This window comes from Clavelina lepadiformis, chromosome 2, assembly GCF_947623445.1.
Source record: "Clavelina lepadiformis chromosome 2, kaClaLepa1.1, whole genome shotgun sequence".
Taxonomy (NCBI): domain Eukaryota; kingdom Metazoa; phylum Chordata; class Ascidiacea; order Aplousobranchia; family Clavelinidae; genus Clavelina; species Clavelina lepadiformis.
The window spans coordinates 266,573-290,888 of NC_135241.1; the positions used below are offsets into that span (position 1 = coordinate 266,573).

Sequence of the window (24,316 nt, forward strand, 5' to 3'; positions counted from 1 at the left end):
CTATTCATCAAATTACTCCGGTTATTAGATTATGAAGCCAATTAGCCTAGTCTAACGTACTTATTATAATATTTGAAGTAGGGAATTTCATTGTTAGTATGTGGTCATGAATGGGGCAAGGGCTTTTGGCTAGTACTGCCGACTAACAGCAAATCCTGAAAGCAACCAGACTGTCTGACTGTTGTGATTGAATGTGGTTTACAGATTTAGAATTTGGCTAGTCAGATATCAGGCCGCCTAGTCTTAGCGCTTAAGTCAACAAAAGTAAATGAAAATGGCCGACGTTCAAAGGCGACCCGAGAATGTTGGTCGGATTTTAATTCAGGTACGTTTTTAACTTCTTAGTTTTTTGTATCGGCAATAAAGTTAAATGTTAGGCTAGCTCGTCCAGTTGTCTAAATCAACAGCCGTCATAATTAGCCTAGAAAGAGTCATACGTTTGAACTTACAAGACACATTTTGTTGTGTGAACGCATAAGTAAAAAATTAAGCGAACTGTCACTCCAAAATTTGTGTGTATGTGTGCATGAGTTCTTGTCAAAAATCGTCATGATATAGGTGCAAGAAAACTTGGAACAACTCAAGGAGCAAATGACAAAGTTATCTCCGGCTAATCAACTTGACCTTCGAACTCTAGATGATGCTCTCAGCAAAACGCAAGAAGGAATAAAGGTGCGATATCAATTTGTTTTAACTCAGGGTGAAAATGAGTTAGGTGGAAAATATGTTGAATTTTGAATGCTTTCATCCTTTCATCTTGATATAAATCAATTACCTGGGATCAAAATTGTAAAAGAACTACAGGTAGTTTGTTTCAGTTGAATTAAATCAACAATGTTTAACCAATAAAATTTGCTGATGCTGGAAATTTTTTCTGTTAAAATTTTGATGTCGTAATCCGACTCAGTTTGTGTCAAGTCAATCACTCACTTTTGCTTGACATAATCTGGTCCAAGTGTCTTGCCAGTGGATTGCTTAACAGGGTTTCACTTTAACCATCCAACCTTTTCCAAAACATAAGTTTATAATGAAACTAATGTAATATGAAGTTCATTGCTTGATATTTTCACAGAAAAACACGGAATACGTTGTCAACGTCATGAACAATGAGGTCACAATGCTTCCAACAGTGGATGAAAGTTCACGACGAGGTTTCAGATCACATGCACCACATGAACCAGTAGGGGGCATGACGGAGCGACCTGTTTTGCATTCATCAGTTTATCACGACTCACCAGGAGAGAATGTGAGTTCTTTTGATTTCAATAAATGTAGAATGAAATTTGTGAAATCTTTAAATGAAGCAGATTCAGTTTAATTCAGGATTCCAAAATTTCAAATGTCAGGTTTCATTATCGCAGACTCAGTCATGTTGAGTGAAAGTTTTATGATATTTAGCCTTAGACTAAGAATAAAGCAGAATGACAAAGTAGGATGAGAATGTAACTGTCCAGTAATAAGCTGAAGTGCATTTCAGGCTGAGCAAGATTTGACAGACGAGGCTTCTGTGACCCCAGCTGACCTTGCTCTGGTACCAGTTGTTAGAAAATTTCAGTTATGTTCTACCGAAGTTAACAAATTTGTTTACATATTTTTCTAAAGAATAATTATCACTTAACACTCTCGCATTGTTTCATCTCAACCAAGTGTTGTATTTGTCGTAGTTCCATCGAAACCTGACGATGAAGTCGATACTAAATCCCGAGAACACGAGCAATCGATCTGCTCTTCATAGAAATTATGGTTTTGCCCTCCCCTCCATTAAACCCCCACGACAGACCAAGGTAGTCGAATCACCATCATATTAAGAATATGTATTAACAGCATGTTTTGTGCAATGACGAAATAAACATGTTCTTGTTACGCTACTATCAGATGATGTCACAAACAGTGGCAAGGGGAAGCACCATCGAACCACTTTCCGTTTTGCCGAAAGCAAACCGTGTCGATCCCTCTCTGGCGCCACCGTCCATATTGGAAAAAGTAAAGTTTTTAACCTGACGATTTCTTTTTAGTGGAAATTTGTTTCATAAATCGTGACCATTGCGGGGTCAAACAAGTTCAAGTGGATGAAAATCATTGGTCATTGGAAATAAATGTTGATCGTTTTGTCATTTTATCATCATATTATCATATTATGTCATATTTGTGACCAGGATGCAAGGAAAGGGATCCTCAGCTTGATAGAGCGAGGTCTGATCCCTCCTGCTGCCGAACTCACCCTCGACCCATCCCCGGTCCACAACAAGAGAGTCACCTTGCATCATCCTGACTCGGCTCTAAGGAAGCAACTTCTTTCCGAGAGCAGTGCTCGAGGAGGTACCTGAAGCTGACCACTTTGTTGGTGCCTTGGCCTGAGATGTGATCATGGGTGTTTGTTACGTCACAGAGGGGAGTCATTACATGGCATCGGTGAAGCTGGACCTGTTGCACGATGAGCGACCAAGTGAAGGGTCACAGCGACTCGGGACATCGGATGAGATCCAGTCAACCATCCCCCCATCTACCGCATACTCCCAAGGTTGGTTCCTCGAGTTCCTCGATGTCGAGTCTCTTTCATAACTTCTTCCTCCTCAGGCACCAAGTCTCCTCAGCTCCGATCTGTCCTCATCCACTCCCCCACCTCGCAGAGTAAGTCTGCACTTGGGAAATCCCCACTACCTCTGACCTTGTTCGACGCTCCACTGCAGCCATTGGTGAGTAGAGCTGTGTGTTCTGTGAGTTTGTGTGATTAACAAGAAGCGTTTATGACATCATCACAGCCCCCTCCCGCCACCCCTGCCCAAAAGGAGGAAGAGAGACACCAAGTGGTGGCGGCCAGTAAGGGATACAGCTTCTTTGTGAGGTCGGGAATCCCGCCACCTAGTGGTGACCCGGAGTACACAGCATTCCATCAACGGTACCTGCTGCAGTGGGGCCCCATAGTGTCCACACAAGCCCTCCTGCTGAAGCTGTTGAGAGAGTATTCCATTCCCACCGCGATGGTGGTCGGCGACAGGTTGTTAATATTGTGTCTATGATGGGCTACATTTTGTGTTCTGTGTTGCGCAACTCAAATATCCCATGATTGAGCACGATGTGAACAAATTTGTCTAGATTGGCGGACCTCGCATCCCACTACGAGCTCGAAATATCGCCCTCACGTGACGAGCTCCTATCGGTGCTTGATAATGTGGACGAGGTGACGAAGATGATCAACTCTCCGGGACGAAGATTCCTCACCCAAGACGGAAAGCACATCGCCGCCACCAAAATACAGGCCACATGGAGACGCCACAGAGACAGACAAGTTTACTTGCAATATAGAAAACAAAGGTACATTACACATTGTGACGTGATAATCGCTTCATTGTTTGATAACAATCGATGTGCGTAGATGGGCAGCAGGAGTGATCGCAATATCGTGGATAATGCACGTGAGGATGACCCGAATGAGGAGACAACTCCGGGATTTGAGGAGGAAGTACTTGATGAATTTCCGGACCAGGTCAAAGGTAGGAACAGTTGATCATGTTTGAGACTTCCTGTCTTCAACACACAGCATCACAGCGTGGCTTATGACTGGAATACTTTAGACTCTGGCCCTCGAGTGGGAGCGAATGTCAAGGTCACGGCACGTAGTCGTCCACGTTCCGTCCTTGGGACATCCCCCTCACCTTCGCTCCAGACTTCCGGGTTTTAACCGGAAGCAGAATGTCCAGATGGGGAGGCTCTGCGACCTCAAAGGTAGGTGTTAAGTTCATTCAGCATCTTGGGCAGTGATGAGAGGATTTGTGTCCTCAGATCCAAACATCGACGTCATCTACATCTCACCGGTGGAAGTCTTGGAGGAGCTGAAGCAATATTACTGCAAACTGCTCGGGCTGAGGTCGGCGGTGGAGGCAGGAGACCCGGAGGAGCTCGGAGATTTATCGGAGAGATTCACCTTCGTCGTCCCCGAAGCCATCGACAAATTCCCGGTGAGGTTGAGGTCGTTGTTTCTGATTGATTCAAACCCGGACTTGTGCTTTGACCTTGACGTTCATGCGAGCCCGAGCGTATGACGTCATAGACATCAAAGCAGAATGTCTTGATTATTAATGTAAGCTGTAAGGTTAAGAGGATCACTCTACAGCTTGGTTGTGATCAAGTTTTTCGATGCGATGTAAATCTTTACGTTGCAACGACAATATTCCTTGTTTATTTGGTGGTACATGAACCCGAATAACCTTTCTCGTCAGACCCACCACATGTGTCTTGCCTCCCTCCTCAAGTACAGTCCGGCCGCTCTCAACAGGATAAAGAACTTGATCGCGGGTCGTGACGCTTACTACCTCCCCGGGGTGATGCACAAGGATGACGTGGCGGTCGCTGACGCTCTGGGCATCCCCGTGCTGGGATGCGAGCCGGAGATCTGTCATCTTTACAGCAGCAAGTCAGGATCGAGGAGAGTCTTCGCTGCCGCCGGTGTGAGTGCGCCACCTGGCGAGCACGACGTGTACTCAGCCCAGCAGCTCCACGAGTCACTGGCGCGTCTCATCTGCGACCAACCTCATGTGAGGAGGTGGCTGCTGAAGGCTGACGTCGGCTTCCAGGGACGGTACATCGCTTACCTCAACGTCGACAAGTGAGTTGACTTTTTATTCACTAAATTCTGTGGTGTATTAAGCAGTGTTGAATTTTTCAACCACTGCAAATTGTTTATTTCTTGTCGATGTGATTGCGGCCGAACCGTGTTAACTTTAACAACATCTCACAAGTGCTGCCCTGGTTGTATCGTGATGCCGGTGTCAAGGTGCTCGCAGGTTATGTGATGGGCCTCGCGGTGGCAGCAGGCATGATGGTGTTATCGCTCAACAGGTTTTGATCGGAATTATTTTGTCTTTCAGGCACCTGCCTTGCTACCGCTGGATGGTGCGAGAGAGCATGCGGTATGGGGATAAATGGGAGAAGAAATGGGCTCAAGTAAGTAAAAGTATGACGTCACTGATTTAACGAAACACAGCATGACTAGCTAAGTCTATGATGTCACAAACACATATTTGTCAAACACAGGACGCCGCTTATACGAAAGTGTTGTGCGAGCTGCCTGAAGCCCTCGACCATTTCGCCACCCCCGCCGACCTCGACACATTCTCCACCTGGGAGTCCTTCCTCGATCTTTTTCTCTCGCAGGTGAGGCAACTTTAAGATGTCTATGTTTGTGTCTGGACAGGGGAGTAACCTTGTGTTTGCTGCAGGGCGGGATCATCGATGCGTGCCCACCGTCGGACAGCATCACGTGTATATCTGTTGCCATGGTAATCGAGCCGACAGGAGCGGTACAGATGACGTCATGTGGGGACCAGATTCACGCTGGTAACCCCCTAAAATCCTGGGGCCTGTCTTGCCCCCAAGCGTCAGTGGATCCCTCGATCTTGGAGGAATCTTGCAGGAAGATCGGTGAAGCGTGTCGAGTGAGAGGGGTCATGGGTCACTTCACGATTGATTACGTCACGTTCATTGACCCTAACAGTTTGGAACAGAGGCTCTGGGCGACTGACCTGACACTGGCGTACAGGTGAGTGCTTGCTGACTCATTTGTACTGACTTTCACTGACTCTCTGCTTGTCACCAGCGATCAAATGGCGATGACGCAATTAATGTTGTTCGTCACCCGAGGAAAATTGGACGCCGCTAGATGTCTCATGCGAGTCCCGCCACCAATTAAAGCAAAGGAGGGAAGATTTCGCAAGAGAGATGACAATAAGGATAAACAGGTATATGATGCGATAATAATAATAATCTCATTTATGACGTAACAGTAAACACAATTATGAAAATTTTTTTCAGCCTCCGCCAAATCTAAATCGTTATTACGTCATGAGCACGCATCTGATGCACAGCAACATGGCGGTCGTCCACTACAGCGTGTTCTTCCAGGTATGACTTGTCACTGCGTCATATTTAGCAAGATTTCTCGATAATTAACCACATATGACATCACAGATGTGTCGCGCGCACGGGATCGGTTTCGACATCAAAGAGAGACAAGGAACTGTTTTCACACTGATTGATTCTTCGAAGCGGGAAGAACTTGGAATGTTGTGAGTATAAGCTGTGAGCTTGCTAACCCCCCCCCCCCCCCCCCCCACGCACTGTTTTAACTATTTAAATCACTCCAGGACGATCGGGGACGACCTCCCCGGGGCACTGGCAGCTTTTGCGAGGAACCTGTCGACCATCCACCAGGAGATCTCTGCCCCTAACATGCAGGGCAGGTCAAATTTTAAGGCGGCCGTCGACGACATCGAGTCGATTCTGAGTACGACAGCACAGAACGAGAAAGATGAAACTCTCTAATTTGTGTCAAAACTCAATAAAACCAATTGTTTGTTTGTTTATTACGTAATGTATTACGTCATCAACCGCTAGTAATAGGCTCATAGTGCTGTTGAGGTTTGCGTGTCAATCGTTGGCGCCATCGTGCGGCCATTAGACTGGGTGTTACTTTCGATCTCGTTGTTGTCATTCGGCGAAGTCATCTTCTTCTTGTTGGTTGAAACCACGCGTATTCCGCATTTCGCGATGCATGTGATGAAAAGATTTTTGATTGGTTGCAACCAAAACTTCCTCATGTCCTCACGTTTGACGCATGTGATGTACCAGATGAAAAAGCCCTGAAAATAGTTTGGGGGAAGCCCCTGAGTAAACTCTTCGAACACTGGAATGACGCATGCGTTGAGTTTTACCTGGAAGGCGTTGAAGACGGCAAAGAACCAGCTCATGACGTAGTTATAGGTAAGGTCGGTCGAAAGCAGCATGAGAAAGCCAAACAACCACGTGACACCGAGCGTGAACGACAACGTGCAAGCGGATATGACGTCAGTAGTGCGACTTCTCTTAGCCTGGTTGGATCGGACCTGGGGAGAGTTTGATCGATAAATTCGAGTTAAAGTTTCCAGGCTATTATATCCTTGTCCAGGCTTATATCTCTCACGTCATCTCGCTTAAGTATGCCTCTCATGACCAGCACGAAGACGACGATGTTGTTGATCAGGATCAGACCAATCACGGCGAGGAAGGCGAAATAGAGCGATAGTCCGTGGATCCAACAGAATTTGTTCAACCTGTAGAAGGAGGGGAGATGCCCGCTGTGGTCTGAAAGTAAAAAACTCCTATATGAAGTCGATTATAACCAGCTATGAGTAAATCCAATTCTTCATACCTTGATTAACCGGCAATGGTGAGGCTACCAGGCTTAACACATGTTTCAAAGTACAATAGGTCATAACCAGTTATTATTTAAAAGAAATTTTCGTTAATTGTTTCTTAACAATGTTTGTAGTGTCTTTAAATAATCTCATTTTACCCGGTTCGCACAAATTCCCATCTTTGGGGCGATGAACTTTATCGAAATGTCCGATCGTCAATCCAATGTTCAATGCAACTACCGCCAGTGGGAGCCCGTAAGCAATCGCGGCAGCTTTGTGCATGAAATGAGGCCCCGTTCTGTGAAACACCTGCGTCATCGAAATTATTGGGTCATAAAGATGATGTCGTCGGCTACGTCACAGAATTCTCACCTTAACGAAGGCAGCGTAGAGTCGATTGCTGTAAACGGCCATCCAGAACCAGGTGACCAGGAAGAAGTAATGGAGGAAAGATGCCAGGGTTGTGCAGAGGATCGGGATCTGGCGCTGAGTAACTCCGGAGAGGAAGAGCGTGTAGGTGATGAACATATTCATCGTGATGTGGAGGAGGATCTTGTTTGGAGCCTTCCTCCGAGCTTCTCTGCAGAAGAAGAATCGGATGAATTCTGCGCCAGGAAGCTTCCCACCACTCAACTTACTTGTTTAATGCGATGATGACGAAAGTGACGAATGATCCAGCAATCGACATCCCGCATCCGACGTCGCTGATCACGGTGAGGGCGCCACCTGCCGGGACCTCTATCGTAGACTGAAAAGAAACATCTGCACAATAAATATCCACATGGACCAATCTGTACGATCTTCGCACTGACCACGATCAGGGAAAAACTTGTCAAGTGGTCGCACTCGCACGTTGGTGGCGAAAGTTTGTCGTTGAGGCAGCACCCCCGGCCCGACCATTGCATTGTGACGTCATCCCAATACACGCATCTCTGCACGACTTCGTCATCCTGTGGCCATACAAGAAGCGTCAGTGGCAAAAAATAGAGAGATGTTGATAAACTCTGAACCTGTTTATGCCACGAGATTATTTTTACACCGTTTTATAACCACCACGTTATACACCGTTTTTATTCGCATTGTATTATTTTTATGCATGTTCACGTGCTGCCGTGTTTTTCTTGTTAATAGGTGTCTGTCTAGGTGTCTTAATAGGTGTCTTTGTTAATAGGTGCTGCCGTGTCTTGTTCATGGGTCCACATGTTTTTATTCTATCTCTTGTGACGTTACCCCGAGGGCCCAATTAGTACTGTATTTAGCGTCCCGCATGGATTCCTTCGCGGCGTGGAATTTGTTTTGTTGTAATGTTGCGCCCGGCTGAGAAGTGCTGGACGAGTGTTAAGTCAGTCTACTTTTGGTTTTAATACAAGAAAGACCTTTGTTTTTATTGAAACAATGCTCGTAAAAATAGGTGAGCAGGAACTGGCTAAGTAACTAGCCGTTAAGCGGGGAGCTTTCCTGGCCAAGGAAAATCTTGGTTACACTTACAAGTAATCTGTTGATCGGCCTTAGCTCGCCATGGCTTGAATTCTCCGTTTTGAACTGGATTTGTACGGGCGAGGTTAAATTTTCTATCGATGTGTTGGAGCCAATTTCTATTGTGATCACCTTTAAATGAAAACTATGTTGAAATTCTTACACAAAATTATATTACTTAAAGAAAAAGTTCCACGACTGACGGCTTTTCTAAATAATTTCACTTATGACGTCATCATATCGTAACAAAGCCGACATTGAGCTTGACCACTCACCACGCTGACGTTGTAGTTTGAGGGGAAGTTATCGCCGCTCTCCACCTTAAACGTGGGTTCGATTCCCGACACGTTCAGCTGCTTCAAGGCTTGCTCTATCGCCTCTTGTGGCAACTTCACCTTCACTTGCTTCGTTTGGAACTCCACCACTTTTGGGTTGGGTACACTAGGTGCAATTGTCGAGGAGGTCTGCTAGGATATGAAGGCTGAAATGTTATTTTTAAAGTTAAATGACCCACATGGATAAAATGGGGAGTTACCATATAAATGGTGAGTGGGGGGCAGGAAGTGACGTTCAAAGAACGGTCGTAGTGTGACCCCAGCAGGAAAGCCCCATCCGACATCGACACAACTCTGACGCAGTGCGCATGTGCAGCAGGTTGCCCTATGAGAGAAGATTTGCGTCATTATCATAGTATTATGACGAAATAATATTAACATTAACACACGAACCGCCGGGACATCTTTCCGCAGATGCTTGTTTGGAACCACGTGACGACTGGGCAAATGAAAAATTTTGAAGAACTTCCTCGAAACATAAATCTAAATCAGGGAAATATTTCATTGCAATGATCAGAATTTTTGGAATATTTTCTTCTAACTAACCGCTAGTGGGCACTGGTGCTTTTGAAAACAAGGAGTTTTGGGCGGATGTCAAGATTCTTGAATTAATTTCCGGTTTCGTGTAATGGACCTGATAGCTGCAACGTAAATAGAAGTAGATTGTTACGTCACAATGCACAAATTTTTTGCTTACCAACAAGATAAATTTCCTGATGGGGAAGGTGGACAAATACAGACATTAGCGCAGTTCCATTGCTTTTGGCTATGATGACGTCAGTAACATCTTCATTGTTTTCTTGAAATGACGTCAGAATAGCCTTCCTCAGAGTGTCGTCATCAACGCCTTTTGACGTCATACTTTGTACAAACGCCTGGGCATAAATTTCTGGAAACGAGAAGAAGGTTTCAGCAACGGTGTGCTCGTGAGCTCCTTTTTAAACGTCACTCACTTGCGCAGTCGTATCCATCTCCATGGTAACTCTCCCCGCATTCACAATCGTAAGTGACGTTAGAACAGAATGCGTTGACGTCACAGGGCAGATCTCCGCGCAGACAAGCTCGAGCTAGATAGATAATGTTAGTGCATCGCTTAAAGATGAGTTCAAGGTCACAACCTTGTGAGTGGGTTAGATTGAAGTTAGATTGTGACGTTATTTACCGGTACGGACTGTGATTGGTGAACTTTGAGTTAGCTGGCCATGGTAGGTGACATCGACAATGACGTCATACAAGGTATTGGGGAGGAGGCCGGTGATGTTCACATCGGTGCGAGATGTGTTGAGTAGTTGCCGGTAGTCGCGATCTACAGATACTGCAACAAACAAACTTGTCGTGATGGCAACCGACCGAACCTGACGTCATTAAAACAATCGAAGTTGACTGGAGAAGATCTTTGTCGTTTACATGTTTTATTTCGTAGAAAAAGTTTTTTTTTTGTCACGACAATCATTTTAAAATTAATTTTAAGCTACGTCACAAATTTAAATAAAAAAATAAATATCGGGAACAATTAGCAGCTATGACGTCGAAAAACAGATAAAAAAATTCCTCAAGGTTCCAGCATAAGAAAATTTTCCTAAAATTTAATCAAATTAAAAGTTGTAAGTCACAAAATTTTCGCTCAACTCATACATGACGCTGGTATGAAGTACAACATCGACATCTATTAACTGACATCATAATGCAGTAATAAATTAAAATTAAACAGTTATGACGCAATGCGCAAATTTTGCCGGACAACTATTTTAGTTTCCTATGAATAATGATGACGTCGACGATCCACATACCTGCGTAATAAGAAAAGCTGAAGTTGGATACTCTGGGTACCATGGAAACCGTCACTTGAAACTGGGTCGCCATGATGTGTGATGACGTCACAATCGGGTGAAAAATTCTATCTGCTGAGAAGCAATAATCATTACGTCACTGGAAGGAAAACGTCTGGCGTAAAAGCGCCACCTTGCGATATGAACTAACCAGTGGTAGCGCGAATTTTGGCGACTGGACCTCCGTCAATCCTATTGGTGGCAGACACCGACAACTGGTATTGCACCCCCGCTTTTAAGTAGGGGAACGCTACCAGAGGCACCATTGTGACGTAAGACCAGCTCCTGTACCGCGACGTTATATGTCGAGATGAGAGGACGGCCTGGTACGAATGCACGGAGGGCAGGTTCCTCCACCCGAACACCAAATGGTTCTGCCCCTTGTCTACCACATGCAAACCGCTGGGGACGCTCGAGGGCTCTGTAAATATGGCACATGACATAAAACATAGAAAGCTTATACAACTTTTTCCCCTGACTGACCTTGGCATCCTGGTTTACGACCTCTAGTGGTGCATAAGCAGGTGGATCCAAAAGGCGATTGGAAGCATCGATATGGTTTCACGCAGTTGTCGTCACAAGCCCCTGCAGTGATGTAATTAAAAAAGGTCATTATTCCTGCATCATAATGACGTAGCAGAGACTGCTAGTCGAAGACAACGCCCTGGGAAGTGAATTACCTACGCAGTGGGTTCCATTTCCCACGAAGAAGTGGTTACAGAGGCAAGAGTATCCATCTGGCCTGTCTACGCATGTGGCTTCAACGTGGCAAGTGTTTGTGGTCGAGCTGCTGCACTCGTCCACCCCTGCCAAGCAACATGACTCTGTCAGAAGCTGCGGAACTTACAACCTGATACTGTTCATTGCGTCACTTCGCTTTAAACGCCGGGTGTGTTAAACAAGGCACAAAATGTTTCCACGCGCCTGGCCTTGAATGAGGGACTTACCCTTCGCACAGCTGACGTCAGTCGATTCACAGATGTTCGTCGTGCCTGCTTCTGGTGATGACGTCACTACAAAATATGAATTTTAGGAATACAGCGAGCATACTTATGAGTGAAATTCAACGACTAGAGATTTTAAAACCATTTGTTTTAGCGGCTTCGTTGCAAACACAATCACACGCACGCGCGCACGCACACACAAGCACAAACCTGTTCGGAACGGAAGCTCTGAATATCTGCTCACTCTGTACGTTTCCGTCTCTTGCGCTTGCACCATTATGACGTATTCGGAATTAGGTGAGAGGTTACTGAATCCGGCCAAGGTAACGGTGGTATTGTATAAGGGACTTTCCCAGCTGCCATTTCTGACCTTGGCCGAGAAGCCTAAAGCGTCGGGGACATAATCCCAGGCGAATGTGGCGGCAGTGGTCGATGCCCAGGTTAGCTTCAGATTTTCTGGAGTTGAAAGTTCTGGAAAACGCAAGATAGTCATTCTAGGACGTCACTTCTTAAGGAATTGGGAAGTAGCTGGTTACCTTGGCAACTAGATTTGGCGGATGAACACAGACAAGTGAAGCCGATGGCACTGCTGTGGCAGACACCCGTCAAAACGCAAGTTCGGTTGCAATAACCTTAACATGAAAATATCGACGACATTCGCGATTAAGATCGAAGACTATGTGGAACATGACAAAAATATAATGCGGATGAATACCTACGCATTTCCCGCCGACTGGAAGCGACCAATCACCACAAGCTGTCAAAAGAAATAAATAGATAATGACGTCATGCTATTAAACTTTTCCATACTTGAAAACAGAAAAAGTAAAAATTTTAAACTTTGCTTGAAATTATTGGAAAATTGCTATGGCAATATGCTATCACAAACATCACGGTGTATGACGTCATACGATTGTCGGTTTAAATAATGTTGACTTCCCGTGAAACACGTCAATCATCATCTCGGTAAGAAATACTAAATCACTCATTTTAGTTTTTTTTTTTCAATGATCGTTTTTTAACCCTAGAATGCATACATGAAAAAACTTACGCTAATGCATAACAGGGGTCATTTTGACCCCTATTGCTATTACATGCAATTCTACTTTAAAGAAATTGAATGTTTTTCTTCTTGTTCTTTCCTTGTCTCTTCCATTGGTGTTATGATGACATATCTACAGTTTTTGCTGCATTTTAATGAAACAACCGACGAAAAACAGTATAAAGAAGTCGATGAGAAAATGAAAGAAAAGTCCAAAACAGTTCACATTACAACGAATAGCCTGATTTATTCACTGCATTTGTTGCATGTGATCATGGTCACACTGTGCTCTGGGCACTCGCGTCTGCAACATCTTGAGCAACATTTTGCAATTAACTTTCTTATCCTTTGCGTGTGGACATAAGGAACACCGCTTCTACTGCTGCAACGTGTTTGCTGTTCGCACGTTCGATGTACTTTGAGAAGCTAAGCCACATCTCACCATAGCCTCTCTTGTGGCTCTGTGGAGTTGAGGAATTTTCTCTCTTGTCATTATGTGGGGCAAAATGAGGTAGTTAGCAAGATCTGTTATGAAACCTCGTCGCTTTGAACCTTGTCCACTCTGATAATCAGGATATACTTGTCTGAATATGGTATATGCATCTAGAGCTGCGATGTCGAGCAGAGTGTAAAAGAGAACTAGAGGCCATCGGCGGGTTTGTCGTTTGCAAGTATATGTTTGAACCATTTGGTCAACCAAGTCAAAACCAATCTTTGTCTTGTTATAAAACCTGATGATCTCAGGCCTCTTTTTGGGTCTTCTTCGTCAATGCTTATATCGTGATGCACGCTGCGGGTCAAAATGACCCCTGTTATGCATTCTAGGGGTATTTAATGAAAAATACATTTTTCTTGTCAAAATTAAAATTTTACAGAACAACCGTTTTCTCATCATGTATAAGTATAAAAAGCTAACAAAGTCAAGAAAATCCAAGAGTTAATTCGCAATATGTGTTAAGCAGTTACGATGAATAGCACCGTTTGGGTCATTTTGACCCCTGTTATGCATTCTAGGGTTAAATCAACCTATTTCCGTTTTACATCTGTCGTTGTCTGTCCACCAACCAACTTCCTATCACAAAGCTGGAGTTTGTGAAAACATTTTGGTAAAATATGTTCAGAACTCGCAATGTTTTACCAATGAATCTCATGTCGCAGATACTTGGTGACGTTTTAATTAAATTAATTGCAAGAAGTTCTTCAAACGATTTGGCGAGTATCCGGGTCCATATAGTCGCGTCCAATCTCCCGCGATATTACATTATATGACATCAAACTTGCATAAAAAACGTCACAATAAGTGATGGGGTCATGAATTTACGTCATGCTAAGACCGGAAGCTTACAGGGCTACAGCCAGGCCTCCGACATGATGCCTGCAAAATCCCATGAAACTTTACAATCTTACATCTTTACACTTTGCAACTTTTGAAAAGGTTTCCATACTCTGGTTAGAGTCACCAGTTGAAGGGAAGCCAATCTCCTGAAAACTTAGATTTGGTTTTGAACAAAACAACTATTTCTAGTTCCACGGTCAAAGTGTAACTGGGAGTTCATATTTCTCATTAAATCTTAATCTCCCAGATTTTATAAATCTATTAATTTTTATAAATATTAGTTTTTTTTCTATTCGATTTTATTCATTCATATATCTGTTAACGACAACACTTCTTACCTTGCGCATAAGTAAATACAACGAATGAGCTTGAACAGAGGAAGAAAAAGACCGTTTTAATCATTCTCAAATCTAGATTAAACTGCACTTGATTGCAATAAACCTGTCGAATACTTTGTTTAAATTAGAACCTGAGATGGGATCTCGGATAATTTCAATCAGGTTGTCCAACACATCTAACTGGTCACTCTGACTTACTGCATGTTGTCTGGTCGCTCGCACGCATCCTTCTGAAAAAAATCTGCTATAAATGCAAGATCGTGCCTTGAAAATTATGACTTTTACTTTGTCATGACTTGACGCATATTTGGCAAATAGAAGTGGTGGATTGATACTAATCTGCACGAATTTCTTGTTGGAAATGATTATTACGTCATCTGAATTTTTCCCAAAAAAATTAGAATAAAAACATCCCCTGTTGTAAAAAATCCGTGCAAGTGTAACCTGCCATGCACTTACAAAAGCACCAGAGTTCAGTTTTTGAGTCTGCCAACTTTTTTTCCCCAAAAAAATATCCAACAGAAAATAGCTCCACGACCACAGACTATCACTAGCGGCGGTAAAAATCAAGAATCATTATGCTCAAGTCGCGATGGCAACGACAGGTGCAGGTAAGATCTGATGTAAAATATGCAGGGAAATGCCACAATACGCATGAGCTAGTGCTCATGCAATAGCCCGAAATCAAATTCTGGTTATTTATTTTACAAGAGACTACATTTTTGTCTAAATCTGCTTCTATCCATGCACAAAGCAACCAGATTTAAAAATGGATAAACACAAGCTGTTAACTTTGAACAGTTTGCATCCCGCATGCCGGGCCTAGATTTTGTTCACAAAACTTTCTAAATGTGGGTTTCATAAATTACCATCTGCCGTTGAAGATGCGAGCAGTGCTTAACAATATCCCTGCCTGGGCAGGAAAATGAGCTGTGCGTGGGTGTTACTGTGTCTATGTTTTATGAACTTAAAGCTTTAATCAAAATTTACTGATCAACTTTGTTAAAGCTGAGACCAAAAAAAACGGCTGGTAAATAAACAGAACATTTTGAACTTCCACTTTTTCTGCAAAAAATAACTTAGAGCACCGCACTGGGATTAATAAATCTCGGTCAGGATCATATTTGCCATGGTTGCTTGGTTATATTATGACTGTATTTATATCAGTGGTGGCTGCTCACGGCATGTAAGGGATTTTAACAACATCGTTTACTTCAGGTCGATTGAGGGTGACTTCACACCCGGAAAATTATTCTCTCGAGGTCCTTCATCCTCGTCGACGAAAGAATCACAATCGAGTTCCCTCGTCAATGAGACAAAACTTTCACCTAAATGTAAGTCGATGATGTCATCATTAATTGTGAGTTTAACCAATCACTTGCTGGCGTTGGTTTTAACATTTGGTTGAGAAAAAATTCACTTAAATTACCAACCTTTGTTGGAAACAAAAAATTTAATATTTAGGTATAAATGGCAGTTTTATCCCTACTGGAAACTTTGCATGGTTGGTTTTCTGCTGCAGATTTGGTATTTATATATTCCAGCCTATATTATAAGTATGACGCTGGTGTGGTGCAAATTTTGGCATTACATTTAGGCTACCACTGCTTCACCGGAAAAAAGTTGTGCGTTCAAAGATATTTTTTCACAGTTTCCTATTCAGCTAACGTTGAATGTTATGAAACAATGAAGAAGAACTAAACCTATCAGATCCTAAACATCCTAAATCTACCTTGTCATCTAAATCTAACTCCATTGAAACCTTAAACAGTTAAGATCAAATTTTTGCGTGTTCATTCTCTTAACCGCCTATCTTTAACAACAGGCTACATGACCTACATACAGGAAAATGATCACTTTGAACATTTATCCAGCGCATTAAAAGCAAATTTTCCAGTAATAAGTTTTATATTGAGCATCGAAAAAAAATGTTTTATGCCTTAACAAGCTGACAAAAATTAAAATGGAAAATATTCAATGATAAATAAAAAGAATTATCACTGAAGCTATGAGCTACCAACAATGAAGTGTTAATATTATGAAGAATATTCGTTATAATCTTACGAGATTGTTACTCATTAATTACCGTAGTCATTGTGTAATTGATCCCAGCTATGCAACTAAGAGCAATTACAGTACCATGAAAAGTTGAAAACAGTCATTTCATGTTGATTTGTGTGAAACCTATAAATACAAAAGCCGTATGTATTTGCTGATGGAAACTTCTGAAACTAAACTTCAAAACTGAAATTGGATTAATTTGAAATTAATATTTTTTAAGCTTGCAGTATAGGTGGAAGTTTTAAGTATTTTTACAGTGAGCTTTTGTTATTCCGGAGTTCATCTGACACAAAATATCAAGAAACAATATTTTCTCTGTCTGTTTTGCATTAATTGTCTCTTGTGTCGTTATTCCTCGAACCTCACTTAACTGATACAATATTTTGGGGACAAAATAGTTTAGATTAACGAGGTCTCACTGAAATTGAATTTTGTTTTGTAATAAATTGTACCGAAAGTCTCGAAAAATGTTTCAGACAAAAGATCAAAAATAATGGTCCCCGATCTGCGTGAACATAATTCTTGGAATCATTAAGTTAATTTCTATTTTCTCCATCAAAGCATCCAGACCTCAGTAAGGGCCAGAAGAGATATCTATGGAGCATCTGCTCGATCTACAGCACGGCTCAGATGAAGCAGCTCGTCCAGGATCAGTTCATTAACCAACTTTTCTACGAGATCAGCAAAGGTTGTTTGCTCTTGTGCAAGTAACCATGGAAACAAATTTTCAGTATTTATAGAAATGAAGAGTTCATAGTGTTTGCGGCTTCTCATAAACGTAGCTTTAAACTTGAATTCAGGGATCGTGCAGCCGACTGATTGGAGGAAGTACCTGGAGTATATCAGCGATCCGAAGAAGCGTAAACAACAGTTTCAAAGCTTATCAGCTAAACGTTGGAGGACGCCAAAAGATCAATATAAGTACCGTTACTACAGAGATCATCCGGTTGATCTTCCCAGGCCAAAAATGCCACCACTCGTGCAAAATATGATCGACGATGAACTGAGGTTCTGGTCAGATTTGATTATTTTGTGTGATTTGATGTCCTGTAACCGTCTGAGTGTTTTCTATGAAGCATCGGGGAGATTATGAATTAATCTTTCGATTGCAGACCACCGCCCCCACCTCAGCCACGAGCGATCCAATATCGGACGAGACGAAGGAGACAGGATGGTGAGGAAGTTTTATGATGTCTATTATATATCTTTTTAAATACACAGCATTCGTAACATAATCAACCGCCTGCAACAAGTAGTTTGCCTTAAAATCCAGTAATTTCAAGGATTAATTGTGTGAAATCAGCAGCACATCTCACAACAATTTAACCTGTTTATCCTGGGAATCATGTGGGTGTGCTTTGCAGTGAAGTTGTTTTAAAATTCTACTTTGAATATTTGCAGGGAGCCAGGCCACGTTTCCTCAGGGAGCTGACGAAGGAAAATTTTCCCCGAAACCTCCAGTGATGCCGCGACCACAAACATCAACGACGTATGTTCAACCCGCACTGTGTGACATGTTGCTGGAATTGAATAGACTCTGAAATCTCTTGCAGGTCAAGTTCATCCACGGACTCTTACTCCTTGGACTTCAGTGGAAGCGGGGACTCCTCGAGCAATGATGCGAGCAGTGACTCCGCGAAACCGGGGAGGACGATTAAGGAGGGCTTCACTCGACCCAAGTCACGTATCGGGTCAAGACCAAGGACAATGGTTCTGCTCGATTGAATGATGATGTCATCAGTGCATCATTGTTAATCTTGGGACTTAGAATTTGAATGAACTTCATGAATCATGTTTCTTTTTCTTTTTTAGTGTAGTAACAAATAACTGATCTAAGTTGTTTTGAAGATCTCAAATCTTCTACACGCTCTTGAGCTAAAATTTTTCCGTGTACATTTTGCACAGTGCTGATGAAAATTCCACTCCTGCAGTGTTCCAACCACCTTGCAAGTTGAAGCAATTCTATATTGTTTGTGAAGTATTAACTGATGTAAAGTCTAATTACTCTAATGCTTTATTCTATGTAGTTTACAGCGAGTTGAACAAAACCACTTCTTGCTTGCTGTTAGATTCTTGTTTTGTGTAGTTGTGAGTTTGTAAAGATTTTTGTGTCAGATTTTTTATCCTCGGACTGAGGAAGTGGTAGCAACTTAAACTCATATTGCCTTTTTGTAAAGTGTTGTTGAGATTTAGAATTTTTTACCATGACCCGTAGGTTTAGATGCTTAGATTGCTTTATACCGTGCACTGTGAACTGACGCTTAATGAATCAAATAAATCACTTGGCATAACATGATGATCTTTATCCTCAGACTGAGGAAAGTCTTTGCACGACTTAAACTCGGTGGTGATTTCTCATCGCTTGAGCCCCGGTTACCGAACTTTGATGTCCATGTCCATCTCGATGTGCTTTAGAATTTTTGTTGCTTCATCGTGATCCTCACCGCATTTTGAATTTCTTTTTTTGGTTATTTATATCGTACTGCCCAAATTTGGAACTGTTCACCAGGTCCACTGAACAGGAGCAAGCATCATTTATTACTTGCCCCAAGGGCATTATAATGCTATGGTCAGAGGTGGGCAGTCGGTGCTTTGAAAGTAACATCGGTACCGATACTTGGCACAAAATGTACCGATGGTTCCGGTATTCAGTACTATTTTAAAAAAGTAGTCCGGTACTTTTTGTGTAAAAGATGCTGCTGCAAATGCAATGTTTGTCGCTATTATGCCCTCGGTAAAGGTTACTCCAGGTCAAAACATATGTGCCATTAATCGCTTGCAATCTTACTTGACATTTCTAGATTAAAAAAGAACAACAAATGCTAAAATTGGTGTTAAGGATTAATTAACATGTATTTTTGAAAACATAGTTGTTAAAATTTTGAAATTATCGCGTCAAAAGTATCAAATATCGGGACCGACTGAAATTTCTTGAAAAAAGTAATTTGGTTTTTTTCAAAAGTATCGACATCTGTTCTGAAAAAGTACTGCGATGCTATAGTACAGCCCACCTATGGCTGTGGTGCGCTGGGCACCGAACATGAAACGCAAGCCGCATCATTGTAAGCGTGGCACTATAACCAAACGACAACTTGTTGCTTGGACAATCAGCAAAGAATTTTTATTTGGAGCAAATCAAGAAACTTCCTGCGATCATGAAAGTAACGACATCATGCAAAATATTTTATGAAATATCATCAATGATTTTTTTAGATCAGCTGTTTAACTGTTTTCACCAACAATCAAGTGGAATCTCATCACATACAATCATCAGGTTTAAACATTGAGCTTAAGCAGAAGAACTCTTAGAAATAGGAGCTCGTGCCATCAAGCAGAGTGAATACAACGGGGCAAATAAACGAAGGAATTGAAATTTAACATTCCAGATAATTTGGACAAAGATTTCAGACAGAACACATTAGTTCGGGCAGAATAAATAAGAACAAATTTTTAACTTGAAAGTATGATTTTTTTAATAGACATAAAATAAACAACAATATACAACAACTAACTGTTGTTGATTTAACGACAGCAATGGACAGATGCCTGATATATATCATGGTGCGTGCATCCACACAATGAAAGATACAGATGAAAGCGTTGATGTCTGGTCAGAAATAACTGGAAATTACTCCGGCACATTCACTATAAAGTTGTCGCTTTGTAGGTCTTAAACACAATAAATGTTTGCATTTGCCATACTTGGTCCAACTCAGGACTATTATTAGATAGATCATAAAGAAGTCGTAGAATCAAATTTCAATGTTTTCATTTTCAGTCTGAACTTCAAAGGAACAATATCATGTGAAAGGTCATAGAAGGAATTTTTAACCTTTAACCTCTGAGATTGCCTTGATGGCATCATAAGCATCAATTGTAATGTAGTGGAGTAATAGAATGAAGAAATCATATATAGCAGCAACGAGTGATTGCACGTTAATAACCATCTAGGCCTTCTGATACTCGATCCTCTCAACTTTGACATCGTTGCCTTGAAGTTGATAAACGTAAGTGACGACCGTGCTAGCCTGGATGTCCATCAGCACAAAAGATGGCACTACCTCGCTGCAGAGTTAAAAGAAAGTGTTTGACAGACAAGCAAGCAAACTAATTGCAGCTTATTAGTATTTTGTACATTTTGCAAACGATGCACAATTTAATAAATGTATTGGATTTCACAATAAATCCACACAATTCAGCGTCAACAGTGTGACAACATTCCTCGCACCTTGAAATTGGTGAAAACGCTCCGGTTATGCTGCCTGGGTTGATGTAGAAATGATTATCGTGCTCATACGCCTCGAACTTGTGCGTGTGGCCGAATAATAGGATGTCTACATTCAACTGTCGTTGCAACATCGCCAGACTTTCCGTGTCACCCCACGGGCACACCTGTGTATTGAATGAGACCAAATGACACTGGAGGGCGATAACGTTATTGCAAATAAATTAAAATACAGAACAACGTACATTTACTCGATAGATCAAGACAGATCATGTGACCTCACCTGGTGGCCGTGGCACATTCCGATGCGAAACTGCCCAACCGTGACCACTTTCTGCTCCGGATAACTCGCATTCTGCATAAAACAATGAAATTTATTAACGACCACCAAATGCCCTTCTAAACATAGACATCTTAAATGGGAGTTGAAAATTGAAAACGCAAAATTTTCAGCTGAGAGTTCATTGACGCAAGATATTCAGGAAATCCTACTAGGATCATCAACACATCACAATGTTGCGGCGGTTCATGGCTTTCAATGCTTTGTCCGATAAACATTTTGCATAGCCATGGATATAAAATAGTGAACAGAAAAAATTTAAAAAATAGACATCAGATTAACAGTAAAATGGACTTCAATATGAAAATTAATTTATTAGTAGTATCACCTACTATTTCGTCTAATTTGTTTATTACAATGACAACACATATTTTCGGCCGAATCACAAGACAATATGACTTTATTATTATTGGTGTCTTTACAGCCATCGGTGCAGTAGAAAGTGAAGAAATATATCAGTGACGTGATCTCAGGCATCCATATAACATGACAAACCAAATGTCTGATGGTTGTTGTAGTAGGTTGTGTTTCTTTGATTTCTATTTACATTACGCCCGATTTGTTTTATATATGCGACCTGGTGACTTTGGGTGCGTCAGTGACTACTGGCGTGATAAGAGACGTGGGAATTGAAATAAAGCATAAACCGCTGAAACTTTACAGATAAAACACAAAACAATTTATAAACAAAAATTTAAATCCTATCCTGTCATATCACATATGATAACCACATATCAAGCCTCATGCGCTTATGAGCAAAGTTGAAAAGTTGCCTCGAAAAAGTAGTGATACAGACGAAACCGGTTAGTTGTATCACCTATTTGCCAGACGTTTTGATACGATTATCCGATTGATTCGTTTAACCAATATGTTAAAAAAATGTTTATCATGAACAGGCATTATTGTTGATAATGTGTATGAGGTAACTCGGTTGCAATGGGCATTACAGTACTGTACAATTCTGTGAAACAATCCTACAATGTCAGCTGACTACAATTCTGGTTAAATTATGTAGAGTTTATTACTGTAGTGGCCTATGGCACTGTGTTACACAACACAGCTGGCTACATTGCCAGCTATCGCCCAAGAGCATTTTTTCGGCAAACTGCTTTATAGGACTCTTCTTTTATCAAAAATGGTCTCTGTTACGTCACAACCTTTTTTTCAGGCGTAATCGGTACCGGTACTGTCGTTTTTTTTAATTGCTTTTCTTTTCACCGCACACGTGACCTGGTCTTTGCTTCTAAACGTCGAGACAATTATGCAAAAAGGCATTCTACTTTCACTTATCAGTAAACGTGAGATGCGCAACTCATCTTTGCTTCCGAACGTCTGACCGAAGATGATGATACGGTTAAATGAGCGTAGTATACAAGTGAGAAGCATATCCTGATACTATAATCAGATTTATTCCTTTAAGTGTGATTCGATTAACTAACGATTTTACTTAACATTAGATAAGATTTGGTTTGGGATTTCAGATTTTGATACCATAAAACGATAGATACGTTTAACCAGTATACGATTAACCGATGTCGTCTGTATTACCACAACTGCTGTTCAGTGTAAAAGATGAACAGATGCATGGTAAGCTGCTTATTTCACTCACGTCATCAAAATCTCCTCGGACCACATGGACATCACTGGCGAGCGTCTTCAGATAATCGAACGAGTCCCTCGTGCACAAGTTGCCGGTGCAGAGGATGTGCTGGATCTTTCCAGGAACCAGAAGTTTCTTGAACTTGGGAGAGAGGCCGGATGCCCTGTACGGGATGTGGATGTCCCCGACCACCAACACGAGCTGCAAAAGATAAATCCTCTGCTGCATCCATCATAGCAGGTCGTGGCAGGTCACCACGCACTGAATTATCGGTATAATTTTAGCATAAATTGCAAACAGAAAAAGAGATTAACACTAAAACTTCTGCCCATTGCATTTGCCAATAAGTGCAATGATTTAAAAATACGATGAAGACAAACAAATAATCAGTGCAGATATTTTACCACCATGGTCTTTCAATGAATGTCACCTTCTTCTCCGTCTATGTACGTAACAGCAGCAAGTATATTTTAGACAAAGATCTGCAAAAAGATAAGTAACCATGTACAAGATGACGTCACAACTCACAAGCACAACTGTAATTGCTGACTTTTCAGCTTCTAATGACAATTTATATCCGAAAAATGACACCACGAAGCACTTGGAGAAATAAGTTTTAAAATTGTCTGTATTGTTTTTTTGGGGGAACCATACACACCAGATTGTAAAGTTTGGTGTTTTTGGGTGAGATTGTCATTAACTTCCGGGGGTAATCCCAACAAAACAGGAACAAAACACGTTTTTCGAGCATAAAATAAACCATTTTAACAAACAAAAACCCAAAATTTTATGACGTAGAAAAAACGTCATGAGCCTAATCTTCAACCTGCCACAAAATTTCCACTCTGCTGTAACCTTGACACCCTCAAAATAGGACTGAAATGGGGCTTCCTGGGGTTAGGAAAATCATCAGAAAGAATAAGGGTAATCCCAAATCCTTGGCTTCCACCAAAGCCATAAAAATACATCAAACAACAACAATCATTCACAGCGATTATCTCGATCAACACTCAACAAAAATAATGAAAACAGAAAATCCCTGCACTTTAATCGTGTTCCGATGGAAATTGCAACACCAAGTGGCGAGATGGCTTCATCCGAATATATATGTTGCGGCTATGATGCACATTACTTTGGGCGGCTGAGAATTTAGCCAGGTTTTGCACGTGTACGGCTGGGATCCAAATAGGAACAAAAAATGTAGTCTGGGCCGTAGCTTCGAAAAATGCATTTTTCAACTTTTTATGGGGATTTCCCCCATAAATTGATGAAGTAGGATGTTGATTTTTGTGACGTCACTACTTTTTAACCACGCAATACGATGATGGCATAGTGACGTCATAATTTAGTAACTAGACCCATACGGCAAAAAAGTTAGCCTACATAATAATATATTGGAAGTAGACTAAGTGGTATCCGCACAATTTTGTTCCGAAACTGGTCAACTGCAGATTACAAACTTGAAATGAAAATGAAATAATGAAATTTATGTCCGGCGTGTAGTATGCAAAGAATGCAGTCTGGCCTATGATGTCTTTTAAGGACAACAAGGATCCAGCAAAGGCCAGAATAAAGAGCAGGAAAGTAGAAGCAAACTGGAGAACTGTTTGTCTAATGC

At 41.7% G+C, this 24,316-nt stretch overlaps 5 protein-coding genes across 9 annotated transcripts; 2 read left to right on the plus strand and 3 right to left on the minus strand.

Annotated features, from left to right (window-relative positions):
- The first annotated feature begins 7 nt into the window (after positions 1-7).
- Positions 8-6,591, plus strand: LOC143446527 (IQ domain-containing protein H-like). 2 transcript variants are annotated; one of them, XM_076946190.1, is made up of 22 exons: positions 8-325; positions 559-672; positions 1,073-1,246; positions 1,478-1,531; positions 1,665-1,784; positions 1,876-1,983; positions 2,157-2,319; positions 2,390-2,521; positions 2,578-2,696; positions 2,763-2,998; positions 3,097-3,315; positions 3,377-3,494; positions 3,576-3,726; positions 3,784-3,959; positions 4,221-4,606; positions 4,869-4,944; positions 5,035-5,154; positions 5,220-5,539; positions 5,597-5,738; positions 5,812-5,901; positions 5,968-6,065; positions 6,144-6,591. In XM_076946190.1, exons 1-22 carry the CDS (start codon positions 269-271, stop codon positions 6,319-6,321), a joined length of 3,351 nt encoding a protein of 1,116 aa, XP_076802305.1. In that variant the 5' UTR covers positions 8-268; the 3' UTR covers positions 6,322-6,591. The 2 variants fall into 2 exon arrangements, with proteins under 2 accessions (XP_076802305.1, XP_076802306.1); XM_076946191.1 differs by lacking the exon at positions 1,478-1,531.
- On the minus strand, positions 6,402-10,290 carry LOC143446528 (adhesion G-protein coupled receptor G2-like). Of its 2 annotated transcripts, none has more exons than XM_076946193.1 (15): positions 10,146-10,290; positions 9,937-10,050; positions 9,725-9,872; positions 9,530-9,624; positions 9,377-9,466; positions 9,184-9,308; positions 8,924-9,112; positions 8,661-8,780; positions 7,985-8,122; positions 7,811-7,920; positions 7,545-7,752; positions 7,331-7,481; positions 6,959-7,119; positions 6,711-6,881; positions 6,402-6,638 (listed from the first exon to the last, which is right to left on the minus strand). In XM_076946193.1, exons 3-15 carry the CDS (start codon positions 9,841-9,843, stop codon positions 6,402-6,404), a joined length of 1,914 nt encoding a protein of 637 aa, XP_076802308.1. In that variant the 5' UTR covers positions 9,844-9,872; positions 9,937-10,050; positions 10,146-10,290. The 2 variants fall into 2 exon arrangements, with proteins under 2 accessions (XP_076802308.1, XP_076802307.1); XM_076946192.1 differs by having other exon boundaries at positions 8,924-9,115.
- Positions 9,929-14,688, minus strand: LOC143446515 (uncharacterized). Its single transcript, XM_076946171.1, has 11 exons — positions 14,473-14,688; positions 12,472-12,513; positions 12,293-12,388; positions 11,967-12,227; positions 11,760-11,825; positions 11,493-11,618; positions 11,296-11,397; positions 10,964-11,233; positions 10,774-10,887; positions 10,146-10,298; positions 9,929-10,050 (listed from the first exon to the last, which is right to left on the minus strand). Exons 1-11 carry the CDS (start codon positions 14,534-14,536, stop codon positions 9,929-9,931), a joined length of 1,416 nt encoding a protein of 471 aa, XP_076802286.1. The 5' UTR covers positions 14,537-14,688.
- Positions 14,689-15,036: 348 nt separating this feature from the next.
- LOC143447269 (uncharacterized) lies at positions 15,037-18,829 on the plus strand. Of its 3 annotated transcripts, none has more exons than XM_076947287.1 (7): positions 15,037-15,083; positions 15,691-15,806; positions 17,095-17,221; positions 17,334-17,541; positions 17,646-17,707; positions 17,935-18,022; positions 18,087-18,829. In XM_076947287.1, the coding sequence occupies exons 1-7, from the start codon at positions 15,065-15,067 to the stop codon at positions 18,256-18,258; spliced, it is 792 nt and encodes a 263-aa protein (XP_076803402.1). In that variant the 5' UTR covers positions 15,037-15,064; the 3' UTR covers positions 18,259-18,829. The 3 variants fall into 3 exon arrangements, with proteins under 3 accessions (XP_076803402.1, XP_076803403.1, XP_076803404.1); XM_076947288.1 differs by lacking the exon at positions 15,037-15,083 and adding an exon at positions 15,096-15,404; XM_076947289.1 differs by lacking the exon at positions 15,037-15,083 and adding an exon at positions 15,412-15,502.
- A 796-nt stretch (positions 18,830-19,625) lies between these two features.
- Positions 19,626-23,180, minus strand: LOC143446201 (vacuolar protein sorting-associated protein 29-like). Its single transcript, XM_076945734.1, has 5 exons — positions 23,103-23,180; positions 22,708-22,899; positions 21,042-21,113; positions 20,762-20,925; positions 19,626-20,598 (listed from the first exon to the last, which is right to left on the minus strand). Exons 1-5 carry the CDS (start codon positions 23,106-23,108, stop codon positions 20,481-20,483), a joined length of 552 nt encoding a protein of 183 aa, XP_076801849.1. The 5' UTR covers positions 23,109-23,180; the 3' UTR covers positions 19,626-20,480.
- Between the last annotated feature and the right edge of the window lie 1,136 nt (positions 23,181-24,316).